This window comes from Loxodonta africana, chromosome 21 (assembly GCF_030014295.1).
Source record: "Loxodonta africana isolate mLoxAfr1 chromosome 21, mLoxAfr1.hap2, whole genome shotgun sequence".
In the NCBI taxonomy this organism is placed as follows: Eukaryota; Metazoa; Chordata; class Mammalia; order Proboscidea; family Elephantidae; genus Loxodonta; species Loxodonta africana.
Window position 1 is genome coordinate 63,478,900 of NC_087362.1, and position 23,607 is coordinate 63,502,506.

Here is a 23,607-nt window from a genome sequence, read left to right on the forward strand (position 1 = left end):
CAGAAGTCAATTGGCTTTTGTCCCTCATAAAACTGTTCAAATAATGACAGTAACAAGGCTAATAACATTAACAACACTTGCCTCCTTAAGATAAGTTGCTGTATCTTGGAAAGAAAGGTAGCCCTATCTCTAGACACATTTAATCCTTGCTCTGAATTTATACAATGTTTCAATTCCTACACCTTTATGAGGGGGTTTTATGGAGTTATTGGGTTTTATGGAGTAATCTGGTTCAGAGACACAAAGGACATTCTTCTGCTAAGGGCAACAGAAAGCAGAGACTACAATCACAAAAGGAGAAGGGACAGATGCATTAAAAAAAAGAAAGACAGTTAATGACGACGAGCCGACCAGGGCTTCCCTCTGTCTCTCTCTAATCTGCTTCATTTATTCCTCCTCCCTACCCACAACATCACAAAAATTCAGCTAGTTGCAATGAAAAGCTGCTGAACTGTAGACCCTGCAACTTCTCACTCCTAACTCTGCCAGAATAAACAGCCACTGTCTCTTAGCGGCAGATGCAGTCAAATGGCCCAGTCACATGTTGTCTCAGCAGATAACTGCATCACCTTACCATCCTGAGCCCATCCTCAAGTCTAGTAGTTCCACTTTTTGTGACCACAACTCCCTAGGGCAGAAAATAAATTCTGACCCAAACATCAGGGGACTAGGGCCCATGCATATCACTGTACCAATATCATGGCACATCATGACATTAGCAGGTAACCAAGAAAGAGCAGCAGATGAAATACAGACCTGAAGCCACACTTCACCTCAGTGTTGCCCCCTACTGAACTGAAACCCATCTCTTTATTCAGAAGCATGCTTCCAGAGATGCCTTTACAGATTTCTTCTTAAACCATCCCTCCCCCCTGAATTCTTCCTTTCCTCACCCAGCTCCATTTCACTTTCAGGAATGGCAGGGAATCAGGAATGGCTGGCTCAGGGCTGTAAATTATTTCAAAGTTGAGACAGTTTCATGCTCATCTTGATACTTCCCACCGCATCTAGCACAGTCACTTGTATACAGTAAGCACTAAATAAATAATAGCTGACTGTTAAATTGGATGGGGCAGTACAATTCAGGCTGGCCAGGAGGCAAAAGGAGAGACCAGATAGCCACAGAGGAAGCCTCACGCACTGGTCTCAGCACCACAGCTGATCCAGTGCAAGTAACTTACACAAATCGTTCTTCTGTTGCACTCGATCAGAGGCCAAGATGATTAGCTTAGCAAAGGAAATCCAACTTATTACAAGTTCTAGGTTATCAGAACTAGATTTTTGAACCCTAACAATGCTGTCCAGAATGGATCCATCCTGGGGGTAGGTGCTGATGATGGTTGGGTTCCTGGGGTTCAGGGAGATAGTCAAATAACCAGATGGTTGTTCTACTTGTCCAGGAAAAAAAAAAAGCTAACTTGGCAGTTTTTTGAGCTGCCAAAGCCCGAGGAGGCTGGAGGTAAGAAGTTCTAAAAGCCTTTCTAAGAAACTGCCATAACATTTGTTTAGGTTCTCAGCACCATTTTAAGGCTCCTTGGCCTCAAATGAAGCTATCACCTGTACTTTGGGGGCACACTTAAATCCTATTTGACCTATATAAGTGGACCAAGTTTCCATTTAATCAGACTACGTTCCTATCCAGTGTGCAATGCTCAGAGATGCTGTAATAAAAGAAACTAAGAGAATGACAGAAGAAATACGGAGGGACTCTCCGAAAGGAAATAAGTTGGGCCACATGCAAATAAATGATGCGCCAGGCTAACCCAGGACAATGTAAAAATGAGCGCAGCCGTGATCTCACGATGGCTTGGTTGGAGTCCCATCCCTTCAAGAAGCCAAATGTCCTTAACAAGCTTGTAGCCTCTTTACCACTGACAAGAGGGATGAGTCCTTAAGTCTGCCATGTCTTAAAATCTCCTATTAAAAAAACTAATGGCCTTCAATAAGCACATGAAAAGATGCTCAACATAGTCACTAGGGAAATACAAATCAAAACCACAATGAAACATCACTAAAAACCCATAAAAAACCCATAGCCATTCAAATGATTCCAACTCATAGCTATGACATATCACTAGGACGGTTTTAATTTAAAAAAAAAAAAAAAAAGGTGGAAAATAACAAGTGTTGGTGAGGATGTGAAGAAATCCTTGCTGGTGGGTATATAAAATGGTGCACCCACTGTGGAAAACAGTCTGGTAGTTCCTCAAACAGTCAGACATTGATTTAACACACGATCCGCATTCCATTTCTAGGTATATACTCAAGAGAACTGAAAACATGTGTTCACTCAAAAACACACAAATGTTCATATCAGCATTATTCATAATAGCCAAAAGTGAAGCAACCTAAATGTCCATCAACTGATGAATGGATAAGCAAAATGTGGTATAAAAATGGTGCAGGGGTGTGTGACCTCCTCTAACTTCAAAAGAGGGAAGGAGAATCAAGGTCAACAGTCCAAGGCTGATTCCTATGAGGCAGAGGTGAGACATACCTCCTCTCTCCAACCTTTTTACCAATTCTGACCCCAGCCTTCCTTCCCATGGCACTCTCTACTTCTTTGCTGGGTTTGATAATTCACTACAACAGCCACACACAACTCACAGATAAGACTCACGATTATGGGGTTTATAAGGGAAGTAACACCTTGGAAACTCTATGGGGCAGTTCTACTCTGTCCTATAGGGTCGCTACAAGTCGGAATTGACTCGACGGCACTGGGGCTTAAGGAAAGTAACAGGCTACAGTTCAGGATCAGAAATGACTGAGGATATAATTCTTCTATCAGGGAAGCTTTCTCACAGCCATGTCTGCAGGCAGGCCTCTCTCTAGCCCTAGGTCTCTGGGCCCCCGCACCGCTTGGGAAAGAGTTACAAAACTCTATAACTCCATCAGTAAGTGCCCAGGGGTACCCCACTCCACTGGTAAGCTTCAGGCCGAAGGCACTCAGTTTTCTTGCTCCATGGGCCCGTAAGCCTAGCTCCGCCAAGTACCCAGAGGCATGCCGCTCCACCAGTGAACCTCCTGCCCAAAGGTGCTCAGTTCTCTCCCTCCGTGGATTGGCACACCCACTACAGGCGCCTCACCCTGTAGGCTGGCAAGCCCAACGGTAGTCTCACACTGGTCTCTGGGTTCTGCTGCTGCTGTTTCTCTGCTGTTACTTCTCACTGCCTCTTGCCATCTCCCATGTTACAGCTCTGTCTCCTGAGTCTAGGGGCTTCTCAGCGCAAGGACCTCGGGTTCAAAAGATACGCTCCGCTCCTGGTTCTTCTTCTTGGTGGTAGAGAGGTCCCCTCTTTTTGCCTCTGGGATGGCTCATTTTAAGCCTGGCAAGATGGCAAAACTGACCAATTTCCTTGTTAGGGTTCCATATACCTTATTTGCATAACCCCACCCCTACAAGGGTGCCATGAACCTTATTCGCATTATCAGCAAGCTATCTAATCCTGCTGGTGGGCCACAAGCACCTTATTTGCATAGTCCCACCCAGTCATTTGGTGGGAGTTACAAGACCATGGCAAGAAGGACCATATAAAAGTGATCCATCACACCACATGTGCTATATCCACCCAAAGGAATATTATTCAGTGATAAAAAATGAATGAAGTACTGATACATGCTATAACATAGATGAACCTTGACAGCATTATGCTAAGTGAAAGAGGCCAGCCACAAGAGGCTCCATGTATATGATTCCATGTATATGATATGTCCAGAATAGGCAAATTCATAGAGACAAAAAGTAAACTAGCAGTTACGGAGATTGTGGGGGAATTGAGAGTGACTGCTAATAGGGTAGAGGGTTTCTTTTTGGGATGATGAAAATATTCTAGAATTGGATGGTGTGATGGTTGTCCAAGCTTGTGAATATACTAAAAATCACCTAGGTGTACACATCGAAATGGCGAATTTTATGTTATGTGAGTTATATCTCAATTTTTTTTTAAGTCTAATGGCCTTGCTTTTGTTTTCTTTTTTGTATTTGAAATTAACTTAGCAGAAATTTAAAGGCACAGCTTTAAAGTGAAAAAGTACAGTTAATTCTCAAAGCATTTCTCATCTCCCCGAATTATCCTTTACCTAGCTCTCTGCTCACTCTAAATCCCCACGGACAGACATACAAAGTCAAGTCAAAACCTAAGATGAAAAACATGTTAATTTGGGATAATGTTTAAAAGCTTTTTATTTCTATTTTCTAATATAATTATTGACTGGGTGAGACTTACATAATGTAGATAATGTGGTTCAATATAAGGGGTTCTCTGTATTACAACAATTCTAATCTTTGAAGGGAGCCCTGGTTGGCAGTTCGAATTCACCAGCTCATCCTTGGAAACCCTATGGGGGGGGGGGCTTTACTCATTTCTGAAGGGTCGCTATGAGTCAGAATTGACTTGATGGCAATGGGTTAGTCTTTTAAGACACCTACTTACTTCCCTTAAAGAGTAAGAGCAACTTCCCACTCTGCTGTGGTAGCAATGACCACACTGCCTTGGTCACTGCTTCCACAGCCTCTTTCTAGGCACCTCCTGAATTCTCACTGCCAGATATCCTTAAGCCAGCTGCCTACCATGCTATATTATGCACAGCACCTTATGCAATATTTTGTACAGAGCAGGTATACAAAATATACACAAACATTATGTTTATTGAATAAAATCACTCTTGTTTCAGCAAGGACAATCATGGGACATGCCAGCCATCTCTGCAGAAAAACACAGTGCTTCATGGTCTCCAGTGTCACTGCTCTGAAACCAGGATTCTTCATCTCTACAGGAAACTGGGGGGAGGGCTTTAAATAGATTTTCCTTATCAATCAGCAGTAAGTGAATATACAGCTTGGAACCTATTCACTGTTGGCACTGATTAGCATGCTGGCATTTTTTTTTTTTTAAAGGAATAAAGAAGGGAGCAGATATATACGCAGTTAACAAATATTATGTACTTTCTTACTTGTACAGAAAAACTGCCAAGTTATAGTAGAAATAAAATAAGTGTTCGGGGGGGGCAGGGTGGTGATTCACCAGCTGGCTTCATCTGATGCCCCCTTGGATTTGTACCTGGGGGCAAATGCTCCCTCCTAACCCTCCCCTCTTTATGCCTCAGTTCAGGAGTCACACACATATTCAGTATCAAAAACCGCATAATGGTCAGTGGTCAGATGCTGAAATGGGCACCAAGTTCTTTGCGAAGTGTTTTCTCTAACACTTGATTTCCCTGAGCTACGCAAACTGAGCAAAGACGCAGAAACAAAATGTCTGATTCTCATTCTGACATGTTCAAAGAAAAAGGAGACCCTTTCCTTTCCTTAAGCTGACTACAAATAATTATCCCATAATAAACAAAGACTGCAAAGTTTTCAGCAATCTAGGGAAGATGCTGAGGCTCTGTATAAAATAAACAGGCACTGATTTTTATTGTATTTTATTTAGAAAAACAAGTCAGGCATGGACACTGAACTGTACCTTCTCTTGGGTGTACTTTTCAAATGATAATTTCTTCCACTGTCACCATTAAATCTTAATCCATTCCAGCTCCTCGCATGGGTCATTGAGTCTATATGTATCGCTGTTATTTTAAAATGTATCCCCTTGGTAGGGAAAGGGGGAGAGAAGATGTTGAGAGCCAGATGGGCCTCTTCACAGTTCATTTATCAAACCTAATACGTTGGGCTCCACCCTCCTCTCACTCACTACTGCAGTTAAACTTCCATATAATTTGGTAATCATTTTCATTATCAGAGAGTGACCCTAAAGCAGCCTATCCTGGGACGCCCAGCCCTTGCAGCTGCTCCTTTCCTGCCTTTTCCTACAGTAGACCCTAAGAACCTCAGAGTTTATTAGCTGCAGACTGACCTTTGGGCCGCAGAGGTCAAGAAGGGGTCAGATCAGAGGGCTTGCCCGGTTCTTTAAAAGCTATAACAAGCTGTCCATCAGGCAGAGTGGACTGTATAAACAAAGCCAAATCTTCAGAAATTCTGTACCACTTCTGTTAACACTTACCCTGCATTCACACAGCTTCTCCTCACGTACTTTGGATCATTCAACTCTGGGGAAGTGAATAGACAGCCCTAATGAGCCTATTTGGAGAGGGTTGTTTATGGGATTACCGGGCTTGGGGAAGGAAACCCACAGCACTCAGATGTGCCTCTACAATTGCAGAATTGTGTGACACTGTGACAAACTCGGTTACTCCATCTCATGCAGAATTGACACTTTCCTCCCAAAGCTAAATTACAGGGCACATGTGCTTTCAGTTTAAGAAACTTCAGTGAACCCCAAACAACGGCTCAGCTCCTGGCCTAAGAGAGAGATACAAATACTTTATAACCAAGAGACAAGTTTCACTGTAAAAAATTCTAACATCATTATCGCAAATGAACCTGCCGAGAAGGGGAAAAAGCCCTGTATTCCAGTAGACTTATCCTAAAGTTACTGCCAGCTGTGGAATCTCAGCTGACCTAAATTTCTTGAAGCTGTACTATCCATAACGCATTCTCTAATGTGCAATATAAGGTAATTAGAGTCATCTGTATTTAACTTTCAGAGGAAAAAAATTTCTATTATCTAATCTAACTGATCCCCTGATAGCTTTGATGAAAGTAAAATACTGTAACCTACTGCTTGGCCTTTGGTGAGTGCTAATTATTTTCTGTCAAAGCACATTTTTCCTTGTGTAATTCCAAAGTACACAACAGGCCAATCTCGCCAACACAGGCAGCTCAGGAAGCATGGCGGCGGATGCTTTATAACTTTCACCACCACGCGCTTGATGGCTACTCAAGGCCATGCCCGATTGCAGACGGCCGATGAAGCTTTGATGAAGAGAAGGAGGGGGTATGGTAACAGTCTGTTTATACAGATCATATGGATGAGTCTTTTAGATTGGTCACCAGGATGGGAAACATCAAATGGGGGGAGGGAAGGGGTGGGGGAAGGATTATGGTTATTTAAGACTCTAAGGACACTTTTCCCTCTGAGCTCTCAGGACATCACCCTCTTGAAATTTTCTTTCAGGTGTTTAGTTTTAAGGAGGTCTGCATAGTGTCAGCTGCTGAGCTCTTTCTTTTCTCCTCCCCTACCACAAAAGACTTGAGAATTTTTGCTTCAGATGCTAGACTACATCAACTTCAACACTGGCTCCAGCTCCTGATTAAATTGTTAGCAGTAAGGGCCAGAAATGCCGAAACAAGACTCCTTTTAAACGGGCCATTTTGGCCATGCCTGTCTGATGATTTGGTGTATTAGGAAATTATTGTTAACAAACCAAACACACTATACAAAAGACATCATTCTCAACACTTGGTCTCTCTCTGTGCTGTGCTGTCGATGGGGGGTGGGGGGCGGGGGAGGGCTGACAGGGGAATTGTCCCTTTCTCCTTTTCCTATTTAATAAGAATCACCAGGAGGAAAAATATAAAAGGTCAAACAGAGAGAGAGAAGAGAGAGAACCCTCTTAGATGTCCCCACACTGATATTCCATTAGTTGATAAAATATGCCTACTTTTATGACTATACATACGTAGACTGTAATACGAAGAAAATTTAAAAATTAATTATTAGAAGTTAAATTGGAAATCATTTAATTACTCTAGGTGAAACCGCCTCTCATCTACCCCGACCACACGACTAAAAAGGGGCAGGGGGTGTCACTGGGCATTTTTCAAGTATTATTTGAATGTGAATCTGAACTTAGAGCTAATATACATATTTGAAAAAGCAGCTTCCTAATACCCAATCAAAATCAATAGTGCATACACTTTACTGACTTCTTTCTTGGAACGGCTCATCTTCAGCCTTGTTCGGAGGAATCTATTTTTATGATAATTGTACTAGTGAAGCTATCAATTCTTGTAGATTCTGTTGCATGAACTCATTTGGAGAATATTACAGCTATCAATAAATGCCCTTGACTCCCAGACACATAGAATTTTTAAGCATCAAATAAGATTCCGGGACAAAATATAGCATAATCTTCCTGATTCCTCTCCCTCTTGCTTTGAGACCCATCATAATTCAACATGTTTTACAAACTACAGACCTAAAGGATAGCCCTAACATTTTGAGGAGCTGGTTTCCAGCCTTCCACAGATCAGATCAGCTGTTTTTCAAATAAGAGCAGGATAACGTGATATTTACTATGCAAGCACCATTTCTGGAAAAACCGACTATCTGTAGAAGCTTTCCACCAGTAATAGCCTCCCAACCACAGATAAGTCCATGTGCAAAGAAACTAGGTTGAAGCAAAAATAATCCCTACTTGGTCAATTCTAAGAACAGGGTTGATAAATGGACCACTTCAGGCAATCCACCCCTCATCTAGTGACATAAGGGCACTATGCGGATTTTCCAACCTCTGTCCTAACTAAACGCTGGTCCTTTAGACTGCTGATTAAAAGGGTTCTTCAGCACCAGGTACTTATATTACGCTCAAGATGCAAACATGTGCGCTCAACGTTACACTCAGGGATAAAACATATACAACAGATGACGTCATGGAGTCGTACCATTAAGTGTTGGTACTGGGTGCAGGAAAGCTAACTCTGGCTGAAGGCATCTTAAACTTGCTTATTTCTCACAGGCTCACAAGTGAGAGGGATGAGACCAAGCAAACTGAAAGGTTTAGCTAAATACAGCTCTTGTTTTGAGGGGGGGACAACAAATCCCGTTCCACGGCAGTACTAACCTGGCCTGCCATTCCCGCCTCAGGTTCTGCCGGGTGGTGAGCGAGGCCAGGATGGCAGTCAAGATTTCCTTCCTTTGTTTCACAGGGAGCCCTTCTTTTCTAACTTCACGAAGCATAGCATTTGTCTAGAAGAAATGATCCAAAAAAGAGAAAGAAAAAGGGAAAAATTAATAATAAAAAAAAAGCCCATAAGCAAATAAGGACAGTAAATCAATGCCTTTTTTATTACAGTTCCACTGCTAACAAATCAATACAGTAAATGATGGCCCAAAATGGCCGGCATATATTTTGTATTTAATCAATGTACATGGCACATAAGGTAAACTCAAAAGCTCCATTGCCTTAAGTAACACATCAAGATACTATGCGTTCTCACTCTAATTTTCTCAGTGCACCAACGATTTTTTCCCTGTGAACTGCTTACCATGAGCTATTATTAGAAATGATTTTCACGTACACTTCACTGTGAGTTGTTTTGCCTTTTTAAAAAAGAGCAGTCTCTGGCTTTCCCTCTCTCCGCTTCCTGACGCCCAGCTGAGGCTTTCTGCTCTGCCTCTCTCATTTGAATCATTAATTTCTATTTCCAGCCATGCCGGCAAGTCTTTTTTGTGGGGGAGGTGGGGGGAGGCTCACTCCTTTTGCTTGCTTGTGGAAAATCAAGATCTTGCAAAGAAAGAAACAACAAGACCACAAAAATTTTACAAAGCATGACATATCAACGAACATTTTCCCAGCTCTGAAAATCCACTGCACACAATTATATTTCAGATGAGTTTCAGGGACTCTTACATGTAGGAGACTAGCCATTTGGGGAAGAACCATTTATTCTATGGCCATGAGAAGAGTTCTTAAAAGAAACTAGGCTCACAAAAAAAAAAAAAATCAGCTGTGGTGGCGTCAATTCCAACTCACAGGGACCCTACAGGACAGGACAGAACAGAACTGTCCCATTGGGTTTCCAGAGATCTCCTAGTGGATTTGAACTACCTACCTTTTGGTTAGCAGCTGTAGTTCTTAACCACTATGGCATCAGGGTTTCCAGGCTTACAGGTTAAGTATGAAAACACTCAAGTCTCTACGTAGCCTTGGGAAATGTCAGATACTGCTTTTAAAAGCAGCTGAGGCTCAAGGACATCACATTTTGTTTAATGAAGAGAATTAAGTAAAAACTCAGCTTTGAAATCGTAGTTTCAATTTTTACCTCCAACACACCCCTTTACGCTCTTTTTGTATACAGGTATTTTAAACACTTAAATTTACGTAACATTATAAAAATAATTAAAGACACAACGAAAAGTATTAAATTGGTACTTGAAATTTGAGCAACCTCTTTCCAAGGTTTAACCATAGAACTTTTCATCCCATGTTGTATCTTCATAGAACTGGAGTAGAAACCTGCAGGATTCATAAATGTTTTTAATTTAAATTTAGTGCAGCTTCCTTGGAGATTTTATAACCATGGCTATTCCTAGAAGAAGTGAAATGGTCACTCTTTGTGTTCTAGTCACTCAATATATTCCTTATCTAAGAGATGCCAATACATTTGCTTACTTAAAGGGCACCTACATACTTTGGTTCTCACGTAACTTGAAAGACTACGTCCTTATTCTGTATTACATTTTCTGTTTTGTTGTTGTTGTTAGGTGCCATCAAGTTACTTCTGACTCATGTGACCCTATGCACAACAGAATGAAATACTGCCCAGTCCTGTGCCATCCTCAATTGTTGCTAGGCTTGAGCCCATTGTTGCACCCACTGTGTCAATCCATCTCATTGAGGGTCTTCCTCTTCTCTGACCCTCTACTTTACAAAGCATGATGTTCTTCTCCAGGGACTGATCCCTCCTGATAACATGTCCAAAGTATGTGAGACATAGTTTCACCATTCTTGCTTCTAAGGAGCACTCTGGTTGTACTTCTTCCAAGACAGATTTGTTAGTTCTTTTGGCACTCCATGGTATATTCAATACTCTTCTCCGACACCTAAATTCAAAGGCATCAATTCTTCGGTCTTCCTTATTCATTGTCCAGCTTTTGCATGCATACGAGGCAAATGAAAACACCATGGCTTGGGTCAGGTGCACCTTAGTCCTCAAGGTGTTATCTTTGCTTTTTAACACTTTAAAGAGGTCTCTTGCAGCCAATTTGCCCAGTGCTATGCATCTGTTGATTTCTTGATTGCTGTTTCTATGGGTATTGATTGTGGACCCAAGTAAAATGAAATCCTTGACAACCTCAAACTTTTCTCCATTTACCATGATGTTGCTTATTGGTCCAGTTGTGAGGATTTTTGTTTTATGTTGAGGTGTAATCCATAGTGAAGGCTGTAGTCGTTGATCTTCATCAGTAAGTGCTTCAAGTTCTCTTCACTTTCACCAAGCAAGGTTGTGTCATCTGATAATGCAGGTTGTTAATGAGTCTTCCTCCAATCCTGATGCCCTGTTCTTCATATAGTCCAATTTCTGGGGGTATCTGCTCAGCATACAGACCGAATACGTATGGTGAAAGGATACAACCCTGACACACACCTTTCCTGACTTTAAACCATCCAGTATCCCCTTGTTCTGTTGAAATGACTGCCTCTTGATCCATGTACAGATTTCTCATGAGCAACATTATCCATAACTTATTATGATCCACACAGTCAAATACCTTTGCACAGTTAATAAAACACAGGTAAACAATTTTCTGGTATTCTCTGCTTTCAGCCAGGATCCGTCTGACATCAGCAATGATATCCTGGTTCCAAACCCTCTTCTAAATCTCGCTTGAATTTCTGGCAGTTTCCTGTCAATATACTGCTGCAGCCACTTTTGAATGATCTTCAGCAAAAATTTGCTTGCAAGCGATATTAATGATATTGTTCAATAATTTCTGCATTCAGTTGAATTGCCTTTCTTGGGAATAGGCATAAATACTGATCTCTTCCAGTTGACTGGCCAGGTAGCTGTCTTCCAAATTTCTTGGCATAGACGAGTGAACACTTCCAGAGCTGCATCCCTTTGTTGAAATATCTCAATTGGAATGCTGTCAATTCCTGCAGCCTTGTTTTGGCCAGTGCCTTCTGCACAGCTTGGACTTCTTCCTTCAGTACCATCGGTTCCTGATCATATGTTACCTCTTTAAATGGTTGAATGTCGACCAATGCTTTTCGGTATAGTGACTCCGTGTATTCCTTCCATCTTCTTTTGACGCTTCCTGCATTGTTTAACATTTTCCCCGTAGAATTCTTCAGTATTGCAACTCAAGGCTTGAATTTTTTCTTCAGTTCTTTCAGCTTGAGAAACGCTGAACATGTTCTTCCCATGCTCAGCATTACATTTCCTACTACTGCACACTGAATATCCTCATGGCAACTCTGAGAAGAGTAGTGAACAAGAATTTCTTGTTTTTGTTGCTCACCATCCCTACCTGTCCCCTCTTCCTTTGGTAACAGCACTTAGATCTCCTCTTAGGGAATTCCTTTCTTCTGTTTCAAACAAAGAGATTCCTGGGTGCCTAAAACAGTTTGCACTTGGCTGTTAATCAAAAGGTTGGCTGTTTGAGCCCACCAAGAGACTTTGCAGGAGAAAGTCCTGGCAATATGTTCACTAAGGATTCTACTCAAGAAAACTCTATGGATCTCAGTTCTCTGAAACACATGGGGTTGCCATGAGTCGGAATCTACTCAACAGCAACAGGTTTGGTTTTTGGTTTACTGTGTGCAGTACTGGAGGGATTGTCAATCAAGGTGCTCAGCCCACCTTTATCAAGGATGTGGGCCAGGCCAACTTGAATCTCTTTTCTAGGACTTTAGACTCTTCAAAGGAGTAACAAAAAAAGGGAAAATATTTGGAAGCAATTTATCAATTTTCTTAGTTTCTACCACCCATAGTCCTCAGAGTATTCCTGGTTTCCTGAACTTTCTGAGTCTAAATCACTCTTTTCCTTTGATACTATGAATTATCCAAAACTCTTTCAATGAAGTTCCACTTTGCCTAAATTCACCAGAATTCATTTCTGTTGCTTACAATCAAGAACCCTAACTGATATAAGCAGCTAAGACAGGAAATACTGTCTCTAATGTGAAAGATCTAAGATGACCTGAGTAGCGCTAGCCAAGAAAAGGACCCTGACTCTGCCTCCTAGGTCGAGTATTACATCTACTGTACTGAGATATATACCCAATTGGACTCTCCTCAGTTTCCACGGCAACGTTTTCAGTCCACCAGCACAGGGAGGAATGCTAAGCCTCTCTAGGCAATTTCCCTGCATGAAGCCCAGGGGGGTGCAAATTTAAATACTCACTGGGGCCAGGCAGGTAACAGGAATGAGTTAAGCAGAGGTTACCCCTAAAAAGCCATTCAGAAAGGCTGGCTCAATGATGCCAGATTCTCTGAATTTCCAAAGTAAATAGGAAAGAAAAATTAATGCGAACACTTAGGTTTTAAATGTTGGAAACTAATTTTTTAATATAATTAAAATATCAGGTGTGCCAAGCTGAACAGAACCCCGGTGACTGCCAATTTGTGACCTCTGGTAGCAGAGTGGTTAAGAGCTCAGCTGCTAACTAAAAGGTCCACCAGCCACTCCTTGGAAACCCTGTGGGGCAGTTCTACTCTGTCCTATAGGGTCAGTATGAGAATCGATGTGACGGCAGTGGGTTAACTTAAAAGACGTCTAATTTCAGAGAGGCCCTGGCATCAATGAGCATTCTAACAAAATACTGCTCCTTGGCTGTGAAACCCTACTGCATGTACTTAAAGTTGGAAGGGATCTCAAAAAGTCATGTAGTCTATCACGATGTCTGCAGGTACATGATATTTTACCCAAATGCAAAAATGTGTCAAATAGAAAAGTGCACACCTAGATGGCGCCAAGGTGGTGTCACACAAAATCATTTCTCCCCTTAAATCTATTACAATATTAAAAAAGAAAAGAAGTCATTGCGCTCTTCCTTGCCTTTCATATTATTTAAATTTTATCAGGGGTCCCATTTTTCCGTGGAAGGATTTAAGACAGTAATTTAGAGAGGGCATGCATTTTGTCTTTTTAGTTCACCACTGTATCCCCAGTGTCCCGCCTAATGACTTTTAGTAAATATATGTCAAATCAGTGAATAAAGACAGGATCTGAAAAACAAGTACTGTAGAAACAAAGAACAATGGGACACTGTCTTCTTTTAAGAAATTACTCATAAATTGATAACTTCATCAAAGAGATTAATTAAGAAACAATGTGTGCTTTACCAAGGAGCACTTCACTTCACAAAAGAATTCGCTTCAAGGTCTCTTTAACCAGATCCTTTAGTTTACAATTTCCAAAACTTCAGTCATTTGAGTATTCATAATTCTTGCCATATTTGTGTACAAGCTATGCAATATCTAATATTTCTTGAAATTGATACATTTTTTGAAATATCTTCAATTTAAAAGAAAAAATGGAAAACCAGTATGCTTGTCATAAATAAGATAACCATAAAAATAAATGCGTATATTTTTAAAAGTTGTATGTTATTTAATTCTAGATCGATATTACTGCTTGCTGAAAGTCCTGAGACTGAAGTCTCAGAAGCTCTTTATACAAGGCCATTTAACAAGACTTAGAGAATGTTAAAGACTTCAGATCTAAGTGAAGCCTTCCTTGACATAATCACATGACTGAGAGCTCCTGGGGCTCCACATCCTTACCAGCATATGGCATTGTCAGGGTTTTGTATTTTAGGTGTGTAGTACTATCTCCCACCAGCCACTCCTTGGAAACCGTACGGGGCAGTTCTACTCTGTCCTATAGGGTTGCTATGAATCGGAACCAACTTGACGGCAACAGGTGTTTTGGTTTAGTGCTATCTTGGAGCCCTGGTAGCGCAGTGGTTAAGAGCTCAGCTGCTAACCAAAACCAGCTGCTCCTTGGAAACCCAATGGCGCAGTCCTACTCTGTCCTACAGGGTTGCTATGAGTCAGAATCAACTCAAGGGCAACAGGTTAGTGCTATCTCATTGCTGTTTTAATGTGCAATTTCCTACTGACATATGATGTTGAATATCTTTTCATATGTTTATTTGCCATCTATACATCTCCTTTGATGAGGTATCTTATTCAGATATTTTGCGTATATTTTAATTGGCTTGTTAGTTTTTCTCACTGTTGAGTTTTAAGAGTTCTTTGTATATTTTTATATATTTTGGATACAAGTCCTTTATCAGATACGTGTTTTGCAAATATTTTCTTCTAGTCTGTGGCTTGTCTTTTCATTCTCTTAACAGTCTCTTTTTCAGAGTAGAAGTTCTTAATTTTAATGAAGTCCAATTTGTCATGTTTTTCTTTCATGGACAGTGCTTTCTGTGTTCTGCTAAAAACTCACTGCCAAACCCAAGGTCGCCTAGATTTTTCCCTATGTTGTCTTCTAGAAGTTATACAGTTTTGCATTTTACATTTAGATCTATGATCCATTTTGTGTTAATTTCCTTGCATTTTCAGGGCAAGAAAGAATATAAAAAACAAGTCTATCAGTGATCAAACACAACCAATGATAAGTAGTTAGTAAAAATATAGAGAAATACATCTGGATGATGAAAACAATTCTGTTACAGCAAAAATAAGTAAATAAAATTAAATTTAAAAATAACTTAAAAAAAGAAAGGTGAACTTCAGCATTCAGACCCTAAAATATAGTATTTCGTAAAATTTAGGGTGAAAAGAAGCTGCTGTACAAAAGGAAATTTCAGAGTTCAAATGAGTATTCCTTTTTTTTTTACAGGACAATTAATAATCTTTTTCCCAGAGTGCTGGCTGTAAACTGTAAACGCTTTCCACAGCTGCAAAATGGAGATGAAAATAGAACCTACTTCACAGGTTCTTATGAGGAATAAATGAGTTAATTAATCTATATAAAGCTCTTAGACCAGTTGCATAGTACGTGACTACGATTATTATTAAAAAAAAAAAACGATTATTATTATTTATTGATTATTATCTTAAACTTGGCTAATACACCTTACGCTAGGTTGTGCAGGAAACCCTGGTGGTGTAGTGGTTAGTAGCTACAGTTGCTAGCCAAAAGGTTGTCAGTTCGAATCCACCAGGTGCTCCGTGGAAACCCTATGGGGCAGTTCTACCCTGTCCTATAGAGCTACCATGAGTCAGAATTGACTCAATGACAACGGGTTTTGGTTTTTGGTAGGTTGTAGTGTTTTAACGAAACGATTCCTGCAAGTGTCTATTACTTAAAATAAAAAAATTCGAAAGTAAATCAGGCAAGCACTAAAGGATTGCAACCATAAAACTTCCATATATGCTGGGAGCCAGAGGCATAGTCTTTTGCATATCCCCAGGGGTAGAAAATCTTTACCCTTTGAAGAAAGAGAAAAAAAACTTTTTTTTTTAAGGTGGGTTTTATTGTAGAATCAGTCCTGATTTCGCCTGATCTCTCCCCTAGGTCCTGCCCCACACTTCAGCCTATCTTTCTTAGTCTCCCCTGTAGGTTCCTCATCCTGAGACCCTCAATTGTTGTTATCCCAGAGTTATGTGTTCCCTTGGTTCTTTTCTCATCTCTTCCACCTACTCGCTGTGTGGTTGATCTCCCGCTCCAATGGCTTTGTGTCCCCTGTAGACAAATGACATCTATACTTCTACCTTCAAGCAGACCTTCCCTCTGAGCTCTTGCCCCTTATAGCCAATTACTAGCTATTTCTCCTTAAACATGCCACCTCAAACATGGCATCTCAACCTCACCTTGTCCAAATTTGAACTGATCATCTCTGCTTACCAATCTCTTTCTCCTGCATTTCCCTAGCGTGGTGACCAGCTCCACTATCAAAGCAATCACCCAAACCAGAAGCCTAGGAAGCATCTCAACCTCCTCCTTGTCCCATCCCCACACTCCCAACAGCTCAACACTAAATCCTGCCAATTCTTTCAATATGACTCAACCGTATCCCTTCCCCACTGCCATAGGCCTAGTTCTGGCCTATCTGTCATCTGGTCCCGCAACAATATCCAAACTAGTCTGTGTCAATCTCACCCCTTTCCTGCATTTTCCTGCTGCAAGCGTGATTTTTCAAAACTGTCAGAACACATTACTTCCTTGCAATATAATTCAGCATTATCCACAGCAGTGGTTTTTAAGCTTTCTTCATGAAGCCCTGGAATTTCTAGGAAGTATCTCGGGGTCACCAAGGAGACAAGGACCTTCAACCTCCAAAAACCCACCGAAACCAGAGCAGTTCTGATATGCTTCAGTTATTGGCATTTGGGGATACCAAAACTTAAAACAAAGAGCCCAAATTCCTTAACATGGCAAAAAAGTCCTTCCTGATACAGGTCCTACTTAGTTTTCAAACTTTGTCTTCTGCCATCTTCTACGCCATACCAAACTAAATGCAGTCCCAGAAACCGCACAGTTGTCCTATGCCATACATTCATCTGTACTTCTGTTTTATAGGAAACCCTGGTGGCGTAGTAGTTAAGAGCTACAGCTGCTAACCAAAAGGTCATTAGTTCAAATCCACCAGGTGCTCCTTGGAAGCCCTACTGGGCTTTTCTACCCTGTCCTGTAGGGTTGCTATGAATTGGAATTGACTCAACGGCAACAGGTTTGGTTTTTTTGTTTTGTTTTGTTTTATAGCTGGCCAGTAACTACTCATTCTTCAAGAAACATCTCAAATAATACTTCTTCTGTGAAGTCTTCCTTGAACCACTCCCTTATATAAACCAAACGAAGTAGAGTTGATCACTGCTCTTTTTGTACCACCTCTGAGCATCTCAGGAACCACAATGACACTCTGCCATACTTATTTATTCATTAGACGTCTCCTCCTCCAGAACATGAGCTCTGTTAGAACAGACAGAGTCTACACACATTTCTTAATATCCTCCCAGGCACCTAGTATGGCCCCTTATTGTGAAAGTAGACTCCTGATAGCTGCTTTTTGAATAAATGAAGCTAAGTGACATGCAGGAGCATGTCTAGTGAATAAGGCAAAGCATCAAGCTAAAGAGTACTATTCAAGGTCAAAAAAAGTATGTGAAACAAGCTTTGCTTTGAATCAAACTATTTCTGAAGTTGTAAAAACTATTTTTAAGCAGCAGCATCAAGAAAAATAGTATATGCCCTCCCTAGGCGACTACTCAGACGGATGGATGTGTCTAAAAATACCTAGTTTCACTACACTATGATCATACTTCATCTATGTATACCCTCCTAACACACCAAAGAAAGAAGTCTCACTTTTTCCATTTCAGGAAAGAAAAGCTACTTTAAACTCTGGCAACCCATACCGTCTTCAGGACCCCGAGAATTCCCTAGTGCCTTTCATTTCTCCTGGTTCAAAACTCTGAACATAAAACTAAAGTGAGAGAGTGCGTAAGCAAGAGAGATTTAAAAAAAGAAAAGTAAAGAAAAATCAAAACTTGAAGAAGCCACAACTTTAGGCTTTCTTGGAAAAAGCCTCCAAAGTCTGGATTTGCTGCATCTGATGCATCAATTACAACTGAGCAATTCATCTAATTCTTGTTGGGTACATGGTCCCGTTCGGTAACGGGCTGTGTGTCCTGATGCTGGTGTACGGTAAGGAAAGTGCGTGTGGGCGTACATGCAACAAAAATTTTGTTCCAGGTAAGGTTTTCAGAGAGGAATCACTGAGATTTCAAAAGAGAATCACAGCACTCACTGCTTACTAATAATTCTAGATAAATCTTTACTTCTTTTGGTCTCTCTCTGATATTGAGTAAAAGTTTCCTGTAACTCCAAATCTCAGATTTAATCCACCCTTCTTACAAATCAGAGAACTTTGTCTAAGGAAATGCATGAAAACAGGATGGTATTCTGCAAATACGGCCGGTAATCCCACCGCTTAGTACATAAACAACAAAAACTTCTGCCACCATTCTTCCAATTTCAAAAGACATAAATGCCAGGATCCCAGAATTGCATACTTTTCCCATCTTCCCATCCCCCTACTCTCACCACCACCAAAAAAAAACCTAATACTGTCATTATGGGGAAAACGCTGTTCTTAACACTTTTTATATACATAGCTGTCTCATGTTAGGGCTCTATTTCCCTTTTCCCTTCTGCTCACACAAATTACAAAGCTATGCTCTGACTGATAATGAGGGCTAAAGGTTCAACTTGTGAAGAAACTTGGTTTAAGATGTTATCAGCTGGGAAAGCTATTTCCTCACATCAACATTGCCAGGGGCTGTCAAAAACCCAACCAGGGCATCTCTTCAAAAGTCCAGAAACACTTTTTTTTTTTCTTTCTTTCTTTCCTTTTTTTTTTTTTTTTGAAAAGAAGAAAGGCCCAGAACCCACTGAGATAGCCTTAGTCCCATCAAAGAAAGGTCGATCTCAGGTCTTCCTTCATTTACTGACTGTCAGTTTAAGGTGGCTGTTTTGTGAGGCCTGTGTAGCTCAATGCTGAGTGATGCCTTCACATTTTCTAAACTGGACTGGGCACCACCAAAGATTTCCAGCATGCTTGGATCCACAGCCCAGCAGAACAAATAAACATTCCTCCCAGCTCTTCTGCCTACCTTATCTCCCTCTCCGGGAGCAGGAGGTTTTGGGGGTGCTAATGTTTACACAATGTTAAAACTTTCTTTCCCCTGTTTCCTGAATTTGAGAAAACACATCCTGGATGACCTCGGCCAAAAGATAACACAAGTCACCACTGGATGCCTCGTCTACGGGATCACTTAAGGCTGCTGTCTTCATCCCTCCCCTCCCCAGCCACCACCCACCCCCATAGTCTACTCATCCAGGAAAGCACAAGATAAGCAAGACTGTCTTGAAAGGAAGGTACAAAGGCAGAAGTCTTCAAGATGCCGCCAACAAAGCAGGCTTTTATTTCCACGTAAAGGTACACTTGGTTCAGTTCATTTCAAAGACCCACTTTATTTGAATGAACATCTCGGCAGAGTTTACCAAATGAGTCCCCAAAACTGTCCCAGTAAGACATATTTTACCGTTTTTCCATTATGTTCTACTGGGTTAAGAGAGCGAACTGAGAATAATTAAGAACATTTGTGGCAAAAGAATTCAGGGAAAATGTTTCTTTGATCAGTTTCCTCATCTGTAAAGGGGCGCAGGTAATAGCACCTAATTTGTAAAGCTGTTATGAAGGTTAAATGATACAATTCAAATAAAACACTTAGCACTATGCTCGGCACATATAAAATGCTCAATAAACGTCATAAATTATTATTCTTATTATAAAATATTTGGGGGGAAAAGATCCCAGAAGAAATGATATGTCTACTGATTAGAAAACACAAAATCCTAACATGCCGCAGCCATAAAATCAAATCACTTAATCTGTTTTTTCCAAAGCACTTTCATAGTATCTCCTATTTTTCTCCTTCTACCGGGACAAAAGTCATTCTACTTCATCTGTTTTACTAAAAGCCACTGAGCCACCCACGGCAGCCCGCTCAGGCACAGTCGTGTGGCTAACCACTGGTGCACCCAAGCTGCTGGAGGGAAAGATGGCCTGCCCTGTGTGTGTAACCCGGCCTCCGGACGGAGAAGCGAACGCGGATGCAGGCCTCAGAGCTTCAGCTGGCAACTTTGGTGTTTCAGATGACGGTGAAAAACAGCCCACATGCTTGTCAAGGAAAGCAGAAAAAAGAAAGAAAGAAAGGTGAAGAGGAAAAAAAAGTGTTGTTTATAGAAGCCAGCTGCTTGGGCCTTGGCGCCAGCAGCCCCTCATCCTGCTATTTTACGCCTGCAACCCCGCTGCCCCCACTGGCACAGGTACAACCAAATGTTGACTTCAATGCTTCGGAGAGCACTCGACTGATTTTGTACATGATTAATTGCCAAAGACATGGCTGGCCATATGGAACAGAGAAAGCATCAAGTAATTCATACTTCTGTATGTGATCACTTGGCCCCTGTTGTTTTAATGTACAGGAAAGAGCTAGTAGAGCACAGCCCTGGTGTCTTGCCCCTGACAGCCCATTAAGAAATCTCAAAGCACCTAGTCGAAGTTATGCTGTGGGCTTTTCAATAGCAGCCTAATAAAACAGAAGCAAAGGTTTCCAACTAGTCTTAAATCTTTCACATACAGTACATTAACTACTGCAGCTAAAACAACGGGCTTCTTATGATAGGAAATGGGATTTGATTTCTAGTCTCTGCTTACTTACTGAAAGCCTGTTTTTGACCTTTATGGAGTTTACAGAGTCATTGTTCTTTTCTCCCTCTGTTATCCAAGTAGCCTAATAGATTCATTTGTTTCAGTAGCGTCAACTCTTAGTTACCGTTCCATGCAGCCTGCAGAATAATGACTGATTCACAGAGAGGTGAAGGAAACAGCGTAATTATTCTTACCAAGAGAGCCCAGGAATCATTCTAGCTTCTGAAGCGTTCACTTCCTTTAATAAGAAGGAAAAACAGAACGCATACACTGGGGGGAAGCCTCACAAACACACTCTTATTACTCCCACCTCCTTCCCATCACTCTTGGAAATGAATCCAGCTGGGTGGGAAAGAATATCAATTAATTTTCCAGCTGTTCTACTGTTGGTTCTGGGTCCCATTCTACTCCATGCTGAAGAGGAAGGTGCCACCTCAGGTGCAGTTCTATCCCAAGGTGCTTTACCCACTCCTGAAATCTTTGCAGATTGTTACTTTCTGCGGGGAATATATACATTGCTACAATGTTTTCAAGGACTGTCAAATGACAGCACTAAAAACTGTAATACCTTCACAGTGGTTTCCTTCATCAGTTCTGACACGGTGTTGGTGGGGATGACTTCGTTGGTACTTTTCGTTAGAAAATATTTATATAGTATTTTCCTGCCTGTAGATTTTTAGGTGTGGAAATTATCCTCACATGAGAAGATACCACAGAAGGGAAATACCACCTGACTGCCCACTTATTAGCAATGTTGTAATTGTCTCTACTCCGAAATAAGCTAACAACTCATTGAGAGCTCTCAGCCAGTGGGAAATTCCCTGCCTCCCTGCTGCCTCTCCCTCCTAGGAATACGCTGGTGCTTGCCAGGATGAGCAATCAACTATAAGCAATATCATGAAACACGGAACACAAGCAAGACTTTTAGAAGAAAAAAAGAAACATGAGTGTTGAAACTGAATTACGTGGAAATCAGGACACTAACTAAGATTTCTATAAAGACAAGGGAGGTGTTTTCACCGGCCATTACATATAAAACAGTTACTTGATTTTAACATGGTAAACACTGTAAGGTATGATGATAATATATTTCCCACTTTGCAGATGGGAAAACTGAGATTGGGAGGGTGAAATGGACAGAAGCAATGCAAATCAGTGGCAGAAGCATTAGTGTGCTAAATCCTTTAATCTCTAACTCACTGTTCAGGGCAATTGCAGCTCTGGCCGATTATACATAAAAGCAAGCCTCTTTAGAGAGCCTCATCCACAGAAATAAACACAACCACGCCTACGGAACCTTCAACAAAGAAAACAAAAATTTTAAACTGTAGCCATGGCACACAGCAATACTGTCTGGATCTAGAATTAAGTATGGACATACATACATATTCCGCAAAACAAATATTAGAACGGCAGCTGACTTCTCTCCAATTATTTCAGCAGTGCCTTATCTTTGTGTATTCATCGAGAACTATTCGCTCTACAAATAAAATCAAGAACTCCCCCAGCCCCACCCCAACACACACATGTTCCCGATTCCCAGCCGCCACTTCTAAGAATCTTACTGCACTAATCCATTTGTTGGCCTGTGAACTGAAGGTGAAGAATGGCTAGCTACACCAAGCACTAAATCACTGAGCCACTGCTGACGCTTGGCCTAAAAGTGGCTTCGCATCGTCTGATCCTCAGGCAAGTGAAAAGTTACCCCAGCTCTCCATCTGATCGGCTCCCTCCTTCCACAAAGGCTGAAGTGGTCTGTCATGCACACTGGATTATATGAAGTGTAAAACATTGGGGGAGAGCGGAAAGGGGGAAGGCCTTTGAAAGAGAACGGGAAAAAGAAATCACACTTGCCCGAGGATCCAGCTGACAGCTCAGTCCCTAACAAGTGAGACAAGTGAATATGTTGGGAAACATTGTGAATGCAGGAAGAGCGCGGGCCTTTTGTCTGCGGCCCTACAGTGTGTCTTTAACCCAACTGCTGCCTGCATCACTGAACATATGTTTTCTGCGCAAGAACTGAAGCAGAAAAGGCTCTTTGTTATAATTCACCCTTTTGTATACCGCCCCCCGCCCCCCGCCACCCTTTCTTTCAGGAGCATCCAAACCAAAGCCCTAGCAGAAATTTCAACTGCTTGGTATCAGGATAGGGAAGCCAGAATGCCCAGCTGAGACCCCACTACTGCCCCCAGGCCTAGAGAACTGCCCCTCAAAGTGGCAACAATAGCAAGACCTACATTTATTTAGCACTTTTTTTACTGGATGCCAGGCACTGCCACAAACATTTTATCGATATTATCTCATTTATTCCAGCAATAACTGGATATGAAGCATCTTGAGTTTAAAGATCAGGACGCTGAGGCAGAGAGAGAGTGAATAATTCCCCAAAGGCGGGCGGGAAGGAAGGGTGCCCTCAGTTTTAGATATGTGATTTGAGGTGCTTGTGGGGCATTTAGCAGATAGAGGTTTGGAGCACAGAGAAAGGTTTATCAGGAAATTAATAATTTGGGAAAATGACACCCACACACACACACATCAACCTGCATGTAAGTATCACTGCATCTGAGCTGGGATCCAGACGGTACAGAACTCAGATTTAAGCAAAGTTGGCGGAGCGGGTTTCTCAGCTCTTGGCTGTACTGGAGAGAAAATTATGGCTGGCAAATCACAATGTTTCACTTTTCCTTGCAGACTTGAGCGTGGTGATGAGTAACAGGAAAACTCAGGCTCTGGAGTCTGAGTGCAGTTAGTGGATGAACTGGCCAGGGGCAAGTTAGTTATCCTCTCTGTGCTTCAGTTTCC

General features: G+C 41.4%; 1 protein-coding gene across 8 annotated transcripts in view; it reads right to left on the minus strand.

Moving 5' to 3' along the window:
* The window catches only part of FTO (FTO alpha-ketoglutarate dependent dioxygenase), a 412,272-nt gene that overhangs the window by 166,239 nt on the left and 222,426 nt on the right, over positions 1–23,607 (minus strand). For 5 of the 8 annotated variants that reach the window (XM_010596082.3, XM_023555597.2, XM_023555596.2 and 2 more), the window contains exon 8: positions 8,689–8,813. In XM_010596082.3, coding sequence (XP_010594384.2) covers positions 8,689–8,813 — 125 coding nt within the window. Of the gene's footprint in view, positions 5,950–6,005; positions 6,052–8,688; positions 8,814–23,607 lie in introns of those variants that run through there. The other 3 variants (XM_023555593.2, XM_023555594.2, XR_010318897.1) reach the window with 3 other exon arrangements.